At 36.1% G+C, this 20764-nt stretch overlaps 1 protein-coding gene across 1 annotated transcript in view; it reads left to right on the forward strand.

Moving 5' to 3' along the window:
- Positions 1-20764, forward strand: part of Smp_163210 (putative WD-repeat protein) — a gene marked incomplete at both ends in the record, with an annotated part of 68703 nt that overhangs the window by 16862 nt on the left and 31077 nt on the right. Inside the window, 4 exons of the mRNA XM_018793039.1 lie at positions 1689-1723; positions 2616-2745; positions 3902-4051; positions 15848-15920. Coding sequence (XP_018647592.1) covers positions 1689-1723; positions 2616-2745; positions 3902-4051; positions 15848-15920 — 388 coding nt within the window. The remainder of the gene's footprint in view (positions 1-1688; positions 1724-2615; positions 2746-3901; positions 4052-15847; positions 15921-20764) is intronic.

Genomic DNA, 20764 nt, shown 5'->3' on the forward strand with positions numbered 1-20764 from the left:
AGTGTATGTAGAGTATAGTAGTGTTTGTTGTGTGATATGAGATTGAGATGATGTGGCTGGATGTGGATGAGTAGTAGTTGTATAGTGGTATGTGAGGAGTGATATGGATGTAGGGTGTGAATATGTTGTGATGTGGATTCGACCGTCGACGTTAAAGGTGTTCGCCATCCAACGCCTTAGACCACTTGACGAATTCGAGCTCGGTACCCGGGGATCCCAAAAACTTACTCATCAATTTCAACATTCCATTTCACCATCATCATGCAAATACACTCTGCTATTCACGACAACACTACACACTACACAACACATACTACTCACTCACTCACTCTCTCACTCTCACACTCAATCAATCAACCACACAACCACTCACCACTCATCACCCCGTGTCAATCCATCCACCACTGTCTGCTTCGACAAACTACACAGTGTAACACGTTGAGATGATGAGTCAGTGAGGGAGAGTGTGTTTCATCCTGTCTGTTTGACACTTGTCCACTCATTGTGTCTGCATGCCATCCCAAGTGGTACTGAATCAAGTTCACACTGAGGTAAGCAGCAATCGGCACACATGACCACAGTAGTAGTTGGATACAGTGAGGAGACGATGTTGTGTGTGAGTGGGACTAGGCAAGTGACTGTGACTGGTCGGTGTTGTGAATGAATGAAATGAAGTGTGCAAGTAACAGGGGACACGGGAGTGAGAATGTGGAGAGAGTGACGTGGTGATTGTGGTTTTGTTTGTGGTTGTAGTAGTGTTTTTGTATTTTCGTTGTATTTGTAGTTGTAATTGTAAAGGTGGTAGTGTGGTGAATAACAACAACAACAACAACAACAACACGAACACGAGTGGGGACAATCCAATGTATTTGAAGTGAAAATTGCAAATTGCAGAATGTCTTAGTAGTATTTTCAGTTTCTTGTTATTGTTGAAAATACTCATCTAAATCCGATTCATTTACCAAAGATTATTTATCTGGCTTTAGGCTATGGTGTTTGTTTATGTATGGAGGAGGGTTAGTAATATTACTCGAATAACCAAACCGATGTGTATTGAGCTGGATTCGGACCTGAATCGTCGACCGTCCCATTCAGCAAACTATTATTACACTCAGTTTCGAGTCCTTATATGTGTAGTTTAACTACTTATTGTATTTCTGCATGTGAATAAATTTGTCACTTTGATATCTTTCAGTTACTATTAAATTGCCTACCATAAATATTTTTCTATGATGGGCACTGTGAATGATGAACAGAGACTGAATCCTCTTGAACTTACTCGCTTATCATATCAAATGTAGAAATAAACGAACAACTGTCCACCAAGAGAGATATTGGTTCCATGTGAAAAGATTGATTCAGGTGTGCCTACTACACCTTTATAAACCAATGTGGTGCATAGTTAATGTTTTTAAAAATGGTAAACTTAAAAACACACTAAACGGTCAAGAAATAAATATCAAATCTAGTTTTCTACCAAATAAATTACACAGATGTAAGCCTAATAAGTTGTTTTTTTTTAAGATGTAATCACTTGATCATTTGTAATCTAATTTTCATCTTCAACTGTAATTGATCAATATATCATGCTTGTCTAGTCTTTATTGGTGTTCTAAATCTATTGATCATTTGGTTGAAATTTGATCACCTGTGAGGATTAGGCACACATAATAATGGCTACTGTTCAGTAGTCAGTCAATATTATATCTTAGTCCTAAAAGAGGTCAGTCACAGCTATGTATATGTTTTTCTTTTATCACACTGGGTGACATGAGTTCTCATTTCTCACCAGAGATATCAATTCACTCAATATATCGTAATCAGAGTACACAATTCCTTTAAAGTTTTAGTTCAACACGTTAGCAGTCCAACAGCCAGATATAGATTTTCCATATACAACTATACAAGACATCAAATATACGCATGGAATGTAAAACAGTTTTGAGCTAGAAGAACGAATTTGTTCCTGTCTACTTTGGTTAATCCTACTAGCTCTACAATTGTGATCAGTTTACGATACAATTTCATTGAAATATTGGGTTAATCTAGATTCCGCAACCTTTGGAAACCTGGAAGCAGTACACATTCGCTTCGTCTTAGTATTTGGCATTGTACATCCACAAACCCACAGGCGGGATTCAAACTTAGGACCTTCAGCGTCGTTCGTGAACACTCAATTTCTAGACCACTGAATTGGGATTCAATGGTGTTAATATCTAACCTCAGTCAATCCACAACATTAAGCGACCATCTTCCATTGTATTTCATGGGTAACTGCCTTACCCTATACGGACTAGCTCTACTGGTCACGGCTTCTCATAAGAACTCCGGGAATTTCCTCTCGAAGCTAGTCACTAGCGAGTACATGAGTACTGTCAGTATGAGGTTATGGAGATTCTTGGGTTTCATAAAAATCATGAACCGATCTAAGTTAAACCACCATTGATAACCTGGAAAAAATGGACGGTCATTTCGTACTGGTATGGAACTCCTCATCAGTACACATCCTCCTATTCTGAAAATCTGATACAATTATCAATTTTCCCGTTGTATTTTCTCCCCTACCATTCTGTTTTACTTGGCATATTTTTTTAAAAAATTTTTTTGCAAAACAGGTGATGGAATTCTACGATTTTATATTCGTGGACGTCCAGTCAATGTTTATATGCCTACACAAATTATGCAAAATTATGACTTGTCAATTCCATTGAAAGCACCAGATACAACGTTGAAATTGGAATGGATGTATCCTTTTTGTAAATTGTTTTTATGTATTTACTTTCATAAATTACTACACTTTGGCAAATTGTCCTGAAGTACTTAAGTTTTGCTTATTAAGAAATAATGATTAGCTTTTATCATTTGAAAATTCTTAGATAAGTTATCAATGTAAATATCTCATCTCTCCTTCTCCAAATACCCTCACATGGCCACGCGTATATGGCCTCTGCCAAGGAAGTCCTACTCACTGCCTTCTCGTGGCATTACTGTTGTTTACGAAATTGAGAGGATGAAAAGCGAATGTCCGGTGCTTTAACCGGGTTGGTGAACACGGTGAGTCCACCTAGGGGAGTTGGAGAACCCTGGTTTCAAACCAATGATGCACATGGGCTCCAGGATCTTGGAGGAACAAATGGCGTATGAACCAATCGTTAGTGACCGGCTACTATGGAACTGCATCTCCTCACGATGCTCCACTCTCCAAATCAACGGTCAATGACTTCATGGACTGTTGCTACATCTTGGTTTGTAGACCCTTAGTTTTCCTCCAACCTGTTCCTATCCCATTCGGTACTAAATATCGAAAAAAATGTGCTAGTTCTTCTTTTATACAAAACACTCGGTTAGTTGAAGAGTCTCTATACCTCAAGAGTAGGACTCTGTTATGATAAATTTAAATGTTATTCATTACTTTATAACGCGAAAATATCGTTTATCTTACAACTTAAATTATAGACCGACTGTAGCTAGATGATTACTGAGGGCCAGGAAGCACTAAAAATTTTTTTCATTCTAATAAGTGACTCCTCAGCAGTGGACGATTACATCGCCAAGAATCCATCCCAACATCTTTAGTTCTTTCAGTGAGCACTATACCCTTAAACTATTGAGTTGACATAGGGTTGTCCGCGTTTCGCGATGGTACACAACCATTGTCCATTGCCACTGGCTTTACTTGTATGACATTTGAAACTCTGCTAGTCACATCTCACTTCTAATTTAAATCAGTTCAATAGTGAACAAATAATCATCACTATTTATTAGAACAGGAGGTTTGTGAAGATCTTTATGTTCTTTTTCAAAGAATATTTTTTACCGTAATATCATTTGAACCAAAATATTCTCCTTAATTATCATCCTAATAATTCGTTACGTCATCATCATCATCATCTCTACTTAGTTATGGTTATCGTGGACGAGACTGTCGAAATAATTTACATTATCTTCCAACTGGAGAGTTGATTTATTTTGTTGCAGCCGTTGTAGTATTGTATAATATTGAAGAGCAATGTCAAAGACATTATTTGGAACATACGGACGATGTAAAATGGTATGTATTATTTTTTCCGTTAAAAAAGTTAATTTCGTACTTTAAGTCATGGACTTATCTTAGATAACTAATGAAAACTAAGAAGCACTGAAAAGTTTTCCCTTTTGGTGTGAGGCTCCCCAACAATCTTCATCTACGATGTCGGTTCAACGGCCTAAAGGTTAAGTGTTCGTTGCGAGACTTGTAGGTCCTGCGCGCAATCTCTGGAGGAATCTCGGATATGCACTGTTGAGTAGTTTCATAATAGGATGTTTATTTATTTATTTGAACACATAAATATTGGTACAATGGGTCATCGAATACATATGCACCACACAACTCACTTGATTTGTGTGTGGGCTGTAATACTGCCGGGGTGCTGATACCGAAGCAGGTGGTTTTCTTAAGAGACCAATCCTCGGACATTTCATCTAGAGTTCTATTTCATAAAGTAGTGGAGCAACGTTAGGAGATACAGTCCCATGGTAGTCAGTAAACAAAAATAAGTTCATACATTATTTGTTCCTTGAGAATCATGGAACCTATGTGCACCAATGATTTTGAATCAGAGATTTCTAATTCCACTAGGTAGCTCCTCAACATCCACCAACCCTGTTAATTGATCAGAGATTCGCTTTTCGTCCTCTAAATTTCGTAAACAAAAGTAATGCTGTGAGGATGCAGTGAATAGGACTTCTCTAGTAGTGGCCGTATGCGCATGGCCATGTGAGTGCATTTTGAGAGGGAGAGCTGATTCCACCATCAGCTGTACCAGGGCATTTGGGGGCCAAGATGAAACAAACTTCAAGTAATTTCTTCGTTTTCAATGGTTATGTAACTAAGATCAGTCCGTAATGTAAACTATGAAATTTCAGCAGTCTCCACAAAATCCCTGCAGTGAAAAAATTTAATTTATAATCATTGTATATTACAGTGTTATTTTAAAATGTTTGTTTAATAATGAATATAGTTTTCGATGTACCATTATGCAACAACCCACACCACTATAAAGTGAAAACTAATCATTTACGAGTGATGCGTTTATTGTTTGAAAAAAGAAGGTCCTATAACAACACACCTTTGTCAACCACTGTTCATCGAAAAGTTGGGTGACAATAGGTATCACTACCAATTTTTAACTTGATAATTTCGAATAAATTGAGTATTGGATAGATTGTTATAAATACTTGTAATATCCTATTGAGTAGAAAAGTTAAATTTTCTGGCGTTTCGTGACTCAGTTTAAGTCACTTCTTCAGAGAACAACGACAACAATAGTTCTGTAGATTTTAGTACGAATTTAAGTGTAGATTAATAAAGACGACATTGTTTTGTCGTATTCACAACAAAATATTGCGTAACATAAAAAAGTATTTAAGTAACTAGTGTTCTATTATTGGTTACATCATAGAGTATATGTTGCGCATTATTATTATGATTTATGTATAAGTTCAAGGTCTTTTATACAAACAACATGAGTTACTGCCATTATAATAATAGATGACATTAGCTTAGAATTACTTTCTTCATAAAGAGTGGTTATAACTTTCTTAACTGAAAGAGTCTTCTGGTTGTACATTTCAGTTCCCCCCATCATTACTCTTCCTTTTTTCATTCTATTTTTTCTTTTATATATATGCTTCTTACCCCTTTCTCTTCCTATTCTCATTGTTTTGTGTGGCGCATATATATCTGTTGCTCCTTTGTACCAATATGTATGTCAGAAGGGGTTTTTGTGGATATTTCAATATTTTCTTAGTTGAAATCATGAGTCAATTGAAGCTACACCACCATGGAAAACCTAGAAGCACTGGACGATCGTTTCGTCCTACTGTGAAAATCCTCGGCAGTGCGCATCCACAATCCCGCCTCGCGAGATTCGAACCCGGGACCTACCAGTTTCGCGCCGGAGCACTTAACCGATAGACCACTGAGCCGGTATCCAATGGTGTCCATCCAACGGCCGTCCAGTGCTTCCAGGTTTTCCATGGTGGTCTAGTTTCAATTGACTCATGATTTCAACTATGACATTATGTGTGTTTAAATAAATAAACAATAAATAAGAATTACAAATGAATAAAATTTAAAGATCTTGTTCATTAAATTATCTACATGTTATGTATCCCTTCTATCTACTAATTATTATCACTATGAGGATTTGTGGAGTTTGTTGTATTTTCACAGTTGAATTCACGAGTCGGTGCAAACTCAATGGTTTAGAAGTTAGGCGTTTATGCGCGGGACCTATAGTCCTGGGTTGGAGTCCCTCGTGGAGGATCGTGGATGCACATTGCTGAGGAGTCTTGTACCAGGACAAAACGGCCATCCAGGGATTCTAAGTTTTCAGTGATGGTCTAGCTTAGATCGACTCATGAGCTCAACTGTGAAAATACTAATTATTATTCAATACATTTATTCATTTTTACTTTACATGACCACTCATTTATTCCAAGTAATCCGTTTTACTGTAGAATTCTTGTTTATGTTAATTATATACTCTTCCATTGGGCTGATCAGCGGAACATTTCACAGTTTGCTTTATGGACTGATGTTAGTTAAAGAATCCTTGAAAACTAGAAAATAATAAACAGCTGTTTCGTTCTTATATGCTTTCCATCAACTGGGCATCTACAACCACTTTCGGGGAGCATTTAACCTTTAGATCCTTGAGTCGGAATTTAGTGGCTTGCGTGTGTAACTTCAATCAATTTGCCATTTTTCGTAGCCATCTTCCAATGGCTTTGGTCAGTAACTACCTCATATCCAGTGTGGTTGAACTTCACTGATCACTGTTTCTCACTAGAACTTTTAGAATTACCTTTTGAAACTAGACACTAACGATCATATAATTGTTATTAGTACAGGGGTCTATAAAGATTGTTTAATTTTATAGTTTACATCACACGGATTGTTTTTGTAATTATGCATTTTCTAGAGATTCAGTCACTTATTTACTAATAAATCGAATGTGTACCTGGTCTATATGTATATTTCTGGTTATCAGTGTAGTTTTATCAAACGTTTCATTCAAAAAAGTCATGGATTATACTTTAGTACAGCAGTAGGTAAGTTATTTAAAATGGAGCTCTGACACGAACGAATATCAGCTGCCAATCATCCAGTCACAATTAATGTAGAACATGACACATATGTACGTCTCCATAGGTTGCCATACCATGTTGAATCAACAGGATAAAGATAAATGTCTGTTAATCTGAAATAATGTAGCAGCAAGAATAATGAAAAAGACTTAAGATTGAGAATATGGTTCGAAAAGCTAGGATGAAAAGATATGTATTAGGGAGGTATCTTGCAACTCATAATCCCAAGTAAGATAAAGAGAGAAGGTATTTGCACCATTGTGATCTTTTCTAAGCTATATCACTCACTATCTTAGGTACTGATCACAGTTACGCGTTTCTCAACCAGGAAGTCTGCACCTACCAATATGACTAAAGCTAATAATCAATGATCTCATGGACTGATGTAATGTTTTGGTATGGTTATCCATAGCTTTATTCCAATATACACTTACAACATCAAACATCGAACGTTGAGGGATTTGACGTTTATGCATTCGTGACATATGCGTCAACCATCTCAGTGGATAAAGATCTACATTCTCGTCAGCTTATTTGATGTTTTTGAAATTACTGGTCCATTGTTAGTTCTATCAAACTCAAGCTATGTTTAGAAGACATCTTTAATCAAAAGCATATAGGCTACGCATGTTTTCTACATTCAAAGACTATGCTTCACGGTCACAAACTAGAGAAAAATAGATTATTATACCCCTTTTTGTTTCTACATGGAAATCTTACCTACTCCATAAGTGGTGCAAGTTGGCAAAGGTTAACTGAACTTTCTGAATACCTATCGAGATTTCTACAGACACCAACATAAGTTGTAGAACCAGTAAATACTAAGAGCAGTTGCGCAACTGTTTCATCTTAGTTTTCAATTACTTTACGTTGCTTGGTCACTTTGTCTTATGGAACCAAACAGAAGACATTTTCATTTATCATACTCACTGACTGAGCTGCTACTTAATGGTTAAATCAATTAACTTTTAATTCATTGAAATATAGGTTCAAACATTGCTTCACTTCAACCTAGTCAGCTACGGTAAAGTATCACATACTCTCTCCCCCTTATGTAAAAGAGTGTTATTCAGAGCTGACTATAATCAATCATATACCATTCAGTAACTGAATTAAATCAAATCAATTGAATTAATGAATCGTGAAGATAACAGTTTACCCAAAGAGAAGTTTAGAAAATAGCGACTCTCTACCTAACGATTTTATTTTCTATCTCAACAATAAAATAAAAAGGAACTGATCAATAAAATGTATAATGACTTTCTTTTTTCTCTCTCTCTCTCTTTCCTGGAAACAGATGAAATAATGTTTTTCCTTAATTCTATTTTTAAATTTAATACTTTTATAAATTGTGATTAAGCTTAAGTGGTTCATTGTCCTTTATTCATAATTGATTTCTTATGTGTGTATGGAAGTTGGTTACGGTTAGTTTGTCTGGTTATGTATTTTGTTGTTGTTGAGAATTTGGCATAATGAAATTTCATAGTTGGTCTATTACATAACTAATTATTGTTCAGTATTGTAGAAGTGTATGCCCTGGTACAGTCGGGAGTGGGGAGAGTCCGCTCTCTCTCTCTCGAAATGCTCTCACATGGCCACGCATATATAGCCTCTGACAGGGAAGTCCTACTCACTGCCTTCTCATGATGGGGATATTGTTTACAAAAATTGAGAAGACGAAAAGCGAATGTCCGGCGCTTTAACCGGATTAGTGGACACGGCGAGTCCATCTAGGGGGGTTGGAGAACCCTGATTCCAAACCAATAGTGCACATGGGCTGGCTCCATTATCCTGAGAAAACAAATGGCGTATGAATCAATCGTTGGTAACCGGCTACCATAGGACTGCATCTCCTCACGATGCTCCACTGCCTTGTGAGTCAAATGTTTAGGTCAAGGGCTCCGGGTGTGTCCCCCTAAGCGAACCACCTGTTCTGGTTTGGGCACCTGGGCAGTATCACAGCCCTTACACAATTCAAATGAAATTTGTGTGGCGCTACTAAGTCACATGTTCGAATCCAACCCTATCAACTTCGGCTTGAATACCTGGATAGTAGTATCATTAGCTGTCTCACTTCAAGTTCGGCTCGTAGCCAAGTATACAAATGTGTGCCTGATAATTGAATCACATTCAATTGCTTGAACCACTAAAATTGGTGACTAATTCATTCTTGGGTTGGAAGTATATCGGTCAGCTGTACCTTTTTGTTATAACAGTATTGTCATGGTGAATATAAGTGTTCAAGAGTTTATGTAATTTTTGCAAACCATGTAGTTTAGTCATTTATGGAATAGTGTAAGTTGTGAAAAATTTCGAAGTATCCTGCGTTTATCTTAAAAGAAGACTAATTATCTATTATACGATTCTGCTAAGAATAGGTCAGGTTATCTGGTCTTTTTTGTTATTACATGTCACTGTTTTCCTTAAACGATAACCATGGTAGCACTTGTCTAATTCATATCTGTGTCATAACATCAGCTGTTTTCTGATTGGTTGTTATCGCTTTTAGTTTGCTAATTTTGTTTTGTCTCCAAGTCATAGGGTTTACAATACACAAAGAGTTGTTCTATTTCGATCTTTCTCTTCTGTTCAAAATATAGAACTATCCTGAAAGTCCTGTTTTACTTATCTGTGATTAGTGTGACAGATGTTATTCTATCAAGTCCATCATAGACCTTGTTCATACTAGAGTAAGCTTAATCATTCTGTAATTAGCTATTACCATAGGTTCTTACCGAAACAAAATCCCAATTTATAACAAATTCTTACAAGGTGTGTTTGGCTAAGTGAAATGTAAACTAACGACAACTTGACTACACATTAGAGATAAAAAACTGATCGCTTGCTAAATAGCTATTACCATTCCCAGTAAAGATTAATACTGTACTAAAGGAATTCATCTATAGTTGGTAAACAACCTTGTATAATAACGTCGGATAGAAGTATTTTAGAGATATCTAGAAAGTAAAAGGTCACGTATCATTTCTAACTGAATGATTACCCATTCTCCTACTATGTTTAGTAGGGTTCCAGAAACTCAAGGCCATCTAAAATGCTATAAATACCCTCGATTTTCTGTAAATAAATGAACCTGGGAGCAAAGCGTTCTCTACGCATTTCGCACCTTTTCCCTCATGTTTAAGTTATTGTGTAGATTTAGTTTTGGGTTATTAGAAGAGCTTAAGAAACCGACTCAAGTGTTCAGTCAGAAGATTTATCAGTTTGAACCGACAACCTCGAATAAATTCAACATTGTAAGCATGGTAATAATTCAATACTTTAGAATAAATAAATAACCGAATTAATATGTTTAAATACTATAGAGGAAGTGGCTTACACGAAGCCACAACACGTTAGAAATTCAAATTACTACTTGTTGAGATCTCACAAATATATCATTTCGACTTAATATGTACCTGTTGTGTGGTCTAGTTATATACACACAAGTAGTATATAGTGATAGAATGTACTTTGGCAGAAGATCGATAAGGAAAAAACTGAAATGAAGCGCAATTGGTAGGAAAATGCATGAACAATGAAATCAGAGAAGACGGACTGATATTTGCAGAAGGAACAGTTAAGATTGAGATAATTGATTGCTATTTTGCAAATTAACTGTTTGCTGTATGGTTATCAGATTTCAGTGAAATAGTCTGTAATTTGTGCTTTAATACATTCGATTGTCTCCACTCGTGTTCTTGTGCACTACATACCTACCTGTTCCAATCTCTACATTGATCACTTAATAACTTCATGTTAATTTATTGTGGTCGTCAATATTTTTGTAAAAATTAAAATCATATCCATTATCATGAAATAAAGTAGAACAATCCATACTCTTGTCCTGATTATTACCTAGTACAATATTTGTAGACCTGTATTGTTGTTTTAATGAATCACATGATAAGTAAACCAATACACTAGAACATATATGTATATCTAGTCACATGAACAAGTGTGGATTATGTTTATACATATATATTCTTCAACTGCTTTTGTCACAATATATCGTAAATTGGAATGTGTTGTTAATGTTTATTCGATGATACAATAATAGTAGTACTGATTATGTTATATAGTTCCATTCATAATTTTTGCCAAATATATGCAGTTAGAGTAAATCCAACGTTTCGTCTGGCAATATGGTCCAATCTTTTTCAAGGAATTATCATAATTCCTTGAAAAAGCTTGGACCATATTGCCAGGCAAAACGTTGGATTGACTTCAAATTCATTCGCTGAGATTTTACAAATATATTCTTCTCCCTATTTAATGTCTTACATCAACTCAGTGCTCAAATACTGTGAAACTATTCGCTCTAATCTAGACGAAAGTTCTTATATATATGCAGTTGGTTTCAATATTCATTCATATTTCTTATCTACTATAATTTTTTGAATAAATCAGTATTCTAATATTAAATAGAGTCTCAGTTAAGAGGTGATTTTAGTTGAGATAAGAGTAGGGAACTATTAGGTACCTGGCAACATTAAACAATTGTTTCGTCCTCGTTTGAGACTTCTGCAGTACATATTCACGGGTTCAAATGATATCGTAATGTGGGATTAGGAATTAAGGGATATTAGCTTCTGATTGTTTGGTTTTGTTCTGTTTACCAATTTATAGGTTCAGTCTTATGTAAGTTTGTATTTAACTGAGTCTATCATTGTCTTTTTAACTGAAATGAAATCAGCAGTTTAAAGATCCCCAGTCCTAGGCCAAGGCAAATATAGAGGCTGGATATATAAGTTTGGTTTTCTGGAGTTGATCCAGATGGCTTCGGTTATGTAGAGTAACCGTAATCTAGCTGCTTGAGGTAAATTTTTCGGAACTTGATATAAAACAGAGAAGGCTTCCTCTATTTTGATATGATGTTCACTATCTACCAAGTAAGAAAGGATGGTGCTGTTGATCGATTAAGTAACTTCTTTTAGCAAGGACCAAGGACTGTTCTTAGCGAGGTGCCATTCAAGTCCTTGCGTAATCAATAAACATATTGACGTAGTTCCAACTTACGAGGACAAGGTCAGTTCATCATATGGTCATCCTGACAAAAAAAGAACAATCCATGGAAGTCCAGAAGAAATACATAAAGACAAATAGAACACTTGAAGAAAAGATCATTGGAACAGGTTATTTTAACAGTTCCGAAAAGCGTATTTGGATATCAACTAAATCCTGATAATATTTGTATAGAACGGTAATAAACGATTTACAATTGAAGCTATCCAGCTTAGAGAACAAAATGTGGTGGAAATTACTACGAAATAACTCAAATTAATGAAACATTATTTCTGAACAATTTCGTCGATTGGTTGAAGTTAGACAATAACACCGTCGGGTGCCGGCTCAATGGTCTATCGGTTAAGTGCTCTAGCGCGAGACTGGTAGGTCCCGGGTCCAAATTATGCGAGGCGGGATCGTGGATGCGCACTGCCGAGGAGTCCCATGATAGGACGAAACGGCCGTCCAGTGCTTCCGGGTTTTCCGTGGTGGCCTAGCTTCATTTGATTCATGATTTCAACTATATAAAAAATATTCTTTTGATGTTATGGTCGTAGCTAGTTAACAGGAAACTCTGAATATAGGTTTCATGGTATTCTGTCACTCGTTGAATCCACCAAAAAACATTCCCCGTAAGATTCCAAATACCCCTCAGTGACGAGTGCAAAATACCACGAGAAGTAGGTCGAGGAGTGTTTCCTGTCTACTATCTCCAATCGCTTAACATCGAAATATAGTGTATGTAATCTCCAAACATTTAGATAGATGATCACATTACAAATAGAATTTGATTAGACAAACAGCATGTTAGTCACTTCCCACTGATCTATCAATGTAAATATTCTTTTATTTAAGTATAAACATTGACAATCCAACTATAGTGAACTTTAGACACAACTAATGTAACGAAAAAAAACAAGACTAACAAACCTTTGTAAACATTTTGTTTATATTCATCGTCAGTGATATATCTCCGATATTTATATTTTACTCTTCAACTGTTTTTCATTTAGAGTAAATACAAAGGGTGTGTGTGTTACCTTAGTGATTGTTACATGAGAAAGTTAAATTTTAATAAATATCTTCTATCAAAATAAGGGCGGTTATGACAAATATATACACTCGGTTTCAGTATAATAAGTAAACATTTTGATTATTGGACATATTTGTATTGTTCATTCTTTGTATATATATGTGTGTATATGTGTGCTTATGTTCCTTGTTACATAATTTCACTTCAGTAGTAGTATGATTTGATTTCTACTTTTTTTATGTACTTTGTTACTTACCATAGATAGTGCATGTATAAATATGACCTTGTTTGTTTTACTACAGTAAGAGATAATATCAGATTTCTTTTTTAGAATATGTAACATTGAACTATACTGATCTTGCCTATTATGATTTATAATACAATATGGGTGTAATCTAAAATACTTAACATGAAGGTTATACATGTGTAATCTGTCAGTTAACCGGTATGCATTAGATATGTATATATATATATATACATATAAATATGAGATCAGTTACATGAATTTTGTTAAATAATCAATGTCTATTGTACTCCAATTTGCAGTTGATCAGTTTTTAGAAGTAATTTTTGCCGGTATTTTTTGGTTAGAAGGGGTTTTGTGGAGAATTTAGTATTTTTATAGTTGAAATCATCGGTCTGTTGTAAAGATATCAACTCACTGAAGACAATTGGTGAACGGTTGCTCAACCTCGTGGATCAAATGAAGTTAGACATTAACACCGTTGGATGCCGGCTCAGTGGTCTACCGGTTAAGTACTCTGGCGCGAGACTGGTAGGTCCTGGGTTCGAATCTCGCGGGTGCGAGATCATGGATGCGCACTGCAGAGGAGTCCCATAATAGGACGAAACGGCCGTCCAGTGCTTCCAGGTTTTCAATGGTGGTCTAGCTTCAATTGACTCATGATTTCAACTATGAAAATACGGAATTTTTTTGTTTGATTTTTCATAGGGTTAAATATTTGTTTTTATGTTCTACTGTATTAACTTTTTATAATGACATTGTAACTAGGATATTTAAGTTTACACTTATTGATCATTGGAAAAGTGGCCAATCATATATTTGTCTACGTTTTAATGCTAATCAAGTTCCAACAACTAAGCTGTTATATGACTACCAATTTAATTGATGTTAAATATCTGTTAGCGATCAGAATGAAACCATAGACTTAGGTCTACTGATAGATGGGATTAGTTAGTGGTATATCGATTGTGCTATTCTGGATGCTCTTTTAATATATGACGTGATATGACCGCCCATTTAGAGAGGAGTGAATTATCGATTGGAACAACGATACACAAAGCCGTATGAGCAGTCTTAAGCACTACTCGGTCCTGCTATCCGCCTAGCCCAGCCAGTTAAGTCCAGAACACCAATAACAACCTCTGCAATATGAATCATTATTCTCAAACATACTGGGTCTATATACCACAATCAAACTGACCACATCGTACCATAAAATAGAAAATAACATTTGTACAAGATTTGCCAAATGTGGTTGTCAATACTTATGAATAATATAAGTACATTGACCTCAATTACGATATATCCAATGATTCTACTGTGTTACAATTCATCGAATAATAGCTGTAAAATACATCTTAAGCAATGGTACGAAAAATATCATATTGATCGAATAAATATGAAAACATCTACCCTATGATCCTATTTTTGAATGACTAGTTCTCTATTCATTATTATTATAGGCTCAACATTGATCATTTGTTGTTTTGTTGTATTTGGTATAGAAAATCGATTATTATTTAATTATTTAGACATATAAACATTGGTACAAGGAGGCACAAAATATATATGCCCCATACTTCATCATTCGATTTGTGTGTGAGGGCTAAGATACTATCCGGCTGCTCAAACTGAAATAGGTGATTTTCTTAGGAGATCACTCCTCAGACTTTTCACCTAGAGTTCTATTCCATAAGGCAGTGAAGCGACGTTAGGAGATGCAGTCCCATGGTAGCCGGTGACCAATAATAGGTTCATGCGTCATTTGTTCCTTGAGGATCATGGAACCTGTGTGGAGCATTGATTTGGAATCAGAGATTTCTAATTCCACTAGGTGGATCCTCTACATCCACCAACTCTGTTAAGTGATCAGACATTCGCTTTTCGTCCTCTAAATTTCATAAACAAAAGTGATGCCGCTAGAAGGCAGTGAATAGGACTTCTCTGGTAGTGACCGTATGCGCGTGGCTATGTGAGAGTATTTCAAGAGGGAGAGAGAGAGAGCGTGAGGTGAATCTTCCCACTTTCGACCGTACCAGGGCATTTTGTTGCTATCATTACCATCATTATTTTTTAATGATCATGAACTATTTTTACATAAATTAGTATAGTTCCTAGTGTATTGCTGCATACAGGAACTTCTCAATTACTAGTATATTTTATTGATTGAGTATGTATAGATTAGTTTAAATTTGTGGGAAAAATGATTTTCTTTTTTGAATAGTTTTTTTTTTGAAGCTAGTGTTTAACTTCCATTTCTTTTTTACTGAATTTTTGTAACTTGGCGTGTTGCCAAAATGTTCATATATATAAGTTTAAAAATAGGGAATAAGCGAGAAAAATCTATAAACAGAACAGTCAATCTGTTTACTTACTGTAAGCAAAAAAAAAGAGTAGAATACAATTTTTATCTTGTATTTTTATTTTGAATATAGCATTGCCATCCATCCTGATCGTATTACTGTGGCTACTGGTCAGTCTGCTGGACATGATAAACAGTTTGGAAAAGTAAGTACTTGTTTTTTTCTTCTGTCAATTTCTAATTATATGATATTATCACGAAGGATGTGTAATGCTGATGAAGTCTGATATGTAGAGTTTTGTGTAATAGTATGTCGTATTTACTAATTAATCATTGAATAAAATGTTTAGAACACCTTATTACCACTTTATGAAATGATGATTAACATCGGAGGTACAACCTATGATCAGTGACATGAAGTCAGTTGTTAAGGTCATTGGTTTTTGTGTTGTACTATGCATCTCTGAGCTCCCATGTTAAGGTTGTGACGTTAGCCAGATAATTGTAATCGACGTTTGGAAGACGTTATCTCTAACATTGTTCAAAATCAGTAACAATGAGTGAGATATATTTGTTCTTTATCTCCTCTTAAATGTGCAGTACTTTTCGTTAGACTGGGGGAATATAGACATATTGCTTGCTTTTGCAGATGAGACAATCTATTGAAAAAAGTCAATCATTTACCTACTTAATGTCTCAGCCTACGTGTTAAAGTTGCATCGGACCTCAGAAGACAACAATTATTTCATACTTCTTAGTTTTATGAGTTCTTTTGCATTGTATTCTCTTTTTTGAAATGTTACTGGAAATACTACTTTTACTCTGATTTTCATATGAAACAACTTGGATTGATATATATGTGTGTAGCAAATACACTTCATTTTTATCCTTAACCAAATGAATTATTTTTTGTTTTTGAATACAACTAACTACATGACATACATACCTCTTAGAATTTGGTAATCTGTAGAATCTGTTTAACTCCAATCTTGAAGGGATTGGATCGGTCTTGCTTTGGAGATTTAAAGTGGCATTACTAAATAGGGTTGTTTCAGAGAAGTTATCATCCACGTCATCCGATGGCGTATATGGACTCACTGTAAGGCGAATGAGTTATGGGCAGAAGTCGATCGTTTGCGTTGAGTAATGGATGTTATATTGCTGCATTTTATTTATGGATAAATTGTTTACCGATTTCATCCAAATACATCCAGTATATGTTTCTGGACTTCTCAGGTGTACACATCTATGATTTTATATAAGATTAAGGCTAAGAATTTTAAACACTGAGTCGAAATCTTTTGGTCGATGTCTACAACTTCAGCGAGTTCGGGATATAGGTCATTTATCATGCAATATGATAATCGAGTAACCGAATTACTCTTTACTCTGATGACTTAATAAATGATAGCTTCTCTTTGGAACATTGGAAAGTCAATGTTAAAACTAGTTACTACTGGACATTGAACCAGTATCTAATTATAACGTATTTCGGGAGCTTTTTAAAGATATATATTTACTGACTGACAGGATGGGATATGTGTCCGTAAGTTTGTAGCGCACTTGCATTTCAATTGTCATTAAAAGTAAAATGTCTAGCATTTTCCCTTTCATTTAAGTGAGCGAATACTGGATGTAAGAGTGTAATTTTCACAGGGTATTTCGTCTTCGCCTGTAGCTCTTCTAAGGTTACTGCCAGTCCCAAGCCCGGGTAAAGAAGGAGGGTTGGGTATGGGGTTAGTGACCTCATTTCGTAGAAAAACCAACTCGCTAAAAAAAACTCTAGCCAGAAAAAAATAATTATGTCGCCTCATGATGAAAGTCGAGATTCTTCGGAAGTCACGAGCCGATGCCCCTTCTAACAACCAGCTCAACAATTTTTATAGTGCATGGAACGTCCGGCCAATGTGGGAGACCGGGAAGATCAGTCAAATAGTAATGAAAATGAGGAGATACAGATTGGCAGTACTTGGAATCAGCGAAACCCATTGAACCCAAGCTGGGCAGCAAAGGCTAGATACAAGAGAGATGCTGCTGTGCTCTCGTCACGAAGAGAAAAATGCTCCACACAGTCAGGGAGTTGCTCTAATGCTGTCCAGAGAAGCACGAAATGCACTTGTAGTATGGGAATCTCATGGACCCAGGATAATCAAAGCATCATTCAGAACAAAGAAACAAGGGATCACAATGAATGTTATCCAATGTTATGCACCCACCAATGATAACAACGACGACGATAAAGATCATTTCTATGAGGGGCTGCAGTCAATCGTAGTGAAGTGTACGAGAGAGGATCTCACAATCCTGATGGGAGATCTAAACGCTTAGGTCGGAGTGGACAACACAGGATATGAAGATATAATTGGACGACATGGACTAGGAGAGAGGAATGAATATATAGAGAAATTTGCGAATCTATGTACATTCAACAAATTGGTTATAAGTGGCACAATATTTCCACACAAATACATATAAAAAGCTACATCGATTTCACCAGACTACACCACAGAGAACCAGATAAATCATATTTGTATCAACAAAAAATTCCGAAGGACAATGGAAGATGTGAGAACCAGGAGAGGAACTGACATAGCTTCAGATCGCCACCAACTGGTTGTGGCCAAGATGAAACTGAGGCTAAAAAACACTAGACAACTGGGCAAACAGCATTACAAAGGTTAAATACAGACTTCCTTCGAGATATTGACAAGCTCCATGAATTCAAGATAACTCTCAACAACAGGTTCCAAGCTCTACAGGATCTACTGAAAGAACAAGAAACCACGATGGGGGACAACTGGAAAAGGATCAAAGAAGCATTAAATTCAACGTTTCAGGAGGTTCTGGGTTCTAAGAAGCATCATCATAAGAAATGGATCTCTATGGGAACCCTAGAGAAGATTCAAGAAAGGAAGAACAAGAAGACGGCAATTAACAACAGTCGAACACGAACAGAGAAAGTCAAAGCACAAGCAGACTACGCAGAATCAAACAAGGAAGTGAAGAAGAGCATTGAAGCCGACAAGCAGAAATACATGGGAGAACTAGCAACGACGGCAGAAAAAGCTGCAAGAGAAGGGAATATGAAACAACTATATGATACAATGAAGAAACTGGCAGCGAGATATAGCGAACCGGAGAGACCAGTCAAGAACAAAGAAGGGAAGACAATCACGGAGATTCAAGAACAGAGGAAAAGATGGGCAGAATACTTCGAGGAACTGCTGAATAGACCAGCCCTAACTTGGAATCTGGAAGGGAAGCGGAAAAGAGGAAGGCCAAAGAACACATTACGCTGAGAAATAGAAGCAGATATGAAAAGAATGAATAACAACTGGAAAGAGCTGGAAAGGATTGTTTAGGACAGGGTTGGATGGAGAGTGCTGATGGGCGGCCTATGCTCCTCCACGAGGGGTAACAGGCGTAAGTAAGTAAGCAATTTGGCCTCATGCCGTGACATTCAATTTATTGGTTTTTCCCGTCCGACAAGCCGGAATGCGCTACGGTGGTGTGTTTACAGGAATTATATGTAGATAACTTCGGACTATTAAAGTGGTTCCCTAGTGAAATTTACGTTCCAACATGTGTCACTGAACCACAAAGTGAACGTAGAAAATATTCGTAAATGCTGGGCTTCGCTCTTTTATTAAATATCAGAGGAGATGGTTACATTCACTGGTCCAGTTTGTCCCTAATTGTTTAGTTTTGTGACCTTTATGAAATTTGAAGCACATAAGTAACTTCCACTTATTTAGTTCTTAATAAGTTCCAAGTTTCCTGTCATGATATTTTGAATTTGTCGGAAAATTTCAATGGTTGCTATCTTACATATGAGTGATTTGTCAATAAATTATACTTCTGCCTTTCCAATGAACAGACAAATATTTGAAAATGCTATATATCACAACTTTATAGAATACTGAAACAGGATGTCTATCCTCACACGTAACTGTACTGTCAATTGTACACCGAAATGGTAAAAAAAAATTTCTGAAAACTGTCAATTGAACATTGAATTGTATTTGGCCGGACTTTTGAATGTTATGAAGGAAAAGAGTTTCTTGGACTATATTTTGGATATCGTCATCGTTACTGTTAGATTATTTATAGTTGCTTAGCAACATGTTGTATATCTTCTCTAATAGATTATCAGTTACAAGACGCGAGTATTTCACTATGAAAACTCAAACATTTATTCAGTTTGCTAATGTCAGTTATGTATTTCTATTAGGAATTACATAACGTGTTTAAAAATGCCTTTTTAGTCAAATAATTTCATATTGATAAGTGCAGAAAATAATTAAGAAAAGGTAGATTATATCGAGATGTTATGTTGTCGGTAACTGTTTGACGTTTATAATATATTGGGAATATAAGATTTCAAAAGCTATATGAAGTTCTTTTTTGTTAGTAGTCATGATTCATAGGCCCCCGAATGCCCTGGTACGGCCGAGAGTGGGGAGAGTGCGCTATCCCTCTCTAAATGCTCTCACATGGCCATGAGAATATAGCCTCTAACAGGGAAGTCCTACTCACTGCCTTCTCGTGGAGGGGGTGTTGTTTACGAAATTGAGAGGACCAATAGCGAATGTCCATTATGTTAACCGGGTTGGTGGACACGGAAAATTCACCTAGGGGAGTTGGAAAACCCTGATTCCAAACCAATGGTTCACATGGGCTCCAGTATCCTGAGAGAACAAATGGCGTATGAATTAATCGTTGGTCACCGGCTACCATGGGACTGAATCTCCTCACGATGCTTCATTGCCTTGTGGATCAGACATTTAAGTCGAAGGCTTTAGTTTGGGTACCTGGGTAGTATCACAGCCCTCATACAAATCAAATGAGATTTGTGCGGCGCATATGTATCTGGTGCCATTTTGTACCAACATTTATGTGTTTAAATAAATAAATAAAATAAACATGATTTATAGGGTTCAGACATGTTATATATGGATCAACAACAGTTCCCATCACTAAGCTCTAGATTCAAAACTATATTAATATAGGATGGTACTGTAGTATCATCATCATCATCATCACCATCAAC

The sequence above is a fragment of the Schistosoma mansoni genome, chromosome 1 (assembly GCF_000237925.1).
Source record: "Schistosoma mansoni strain Puerto Rico chromosome 1, complete genome".
In the NCBI taxonomy this organism is placed as follows: domain Eukaryota; kingdom Metazoa; phylum Platyhelminthes; class Trematoda; order Strigeidida; family Schistosomatidae; genus Schistosoma; species Schistosoma mansoni.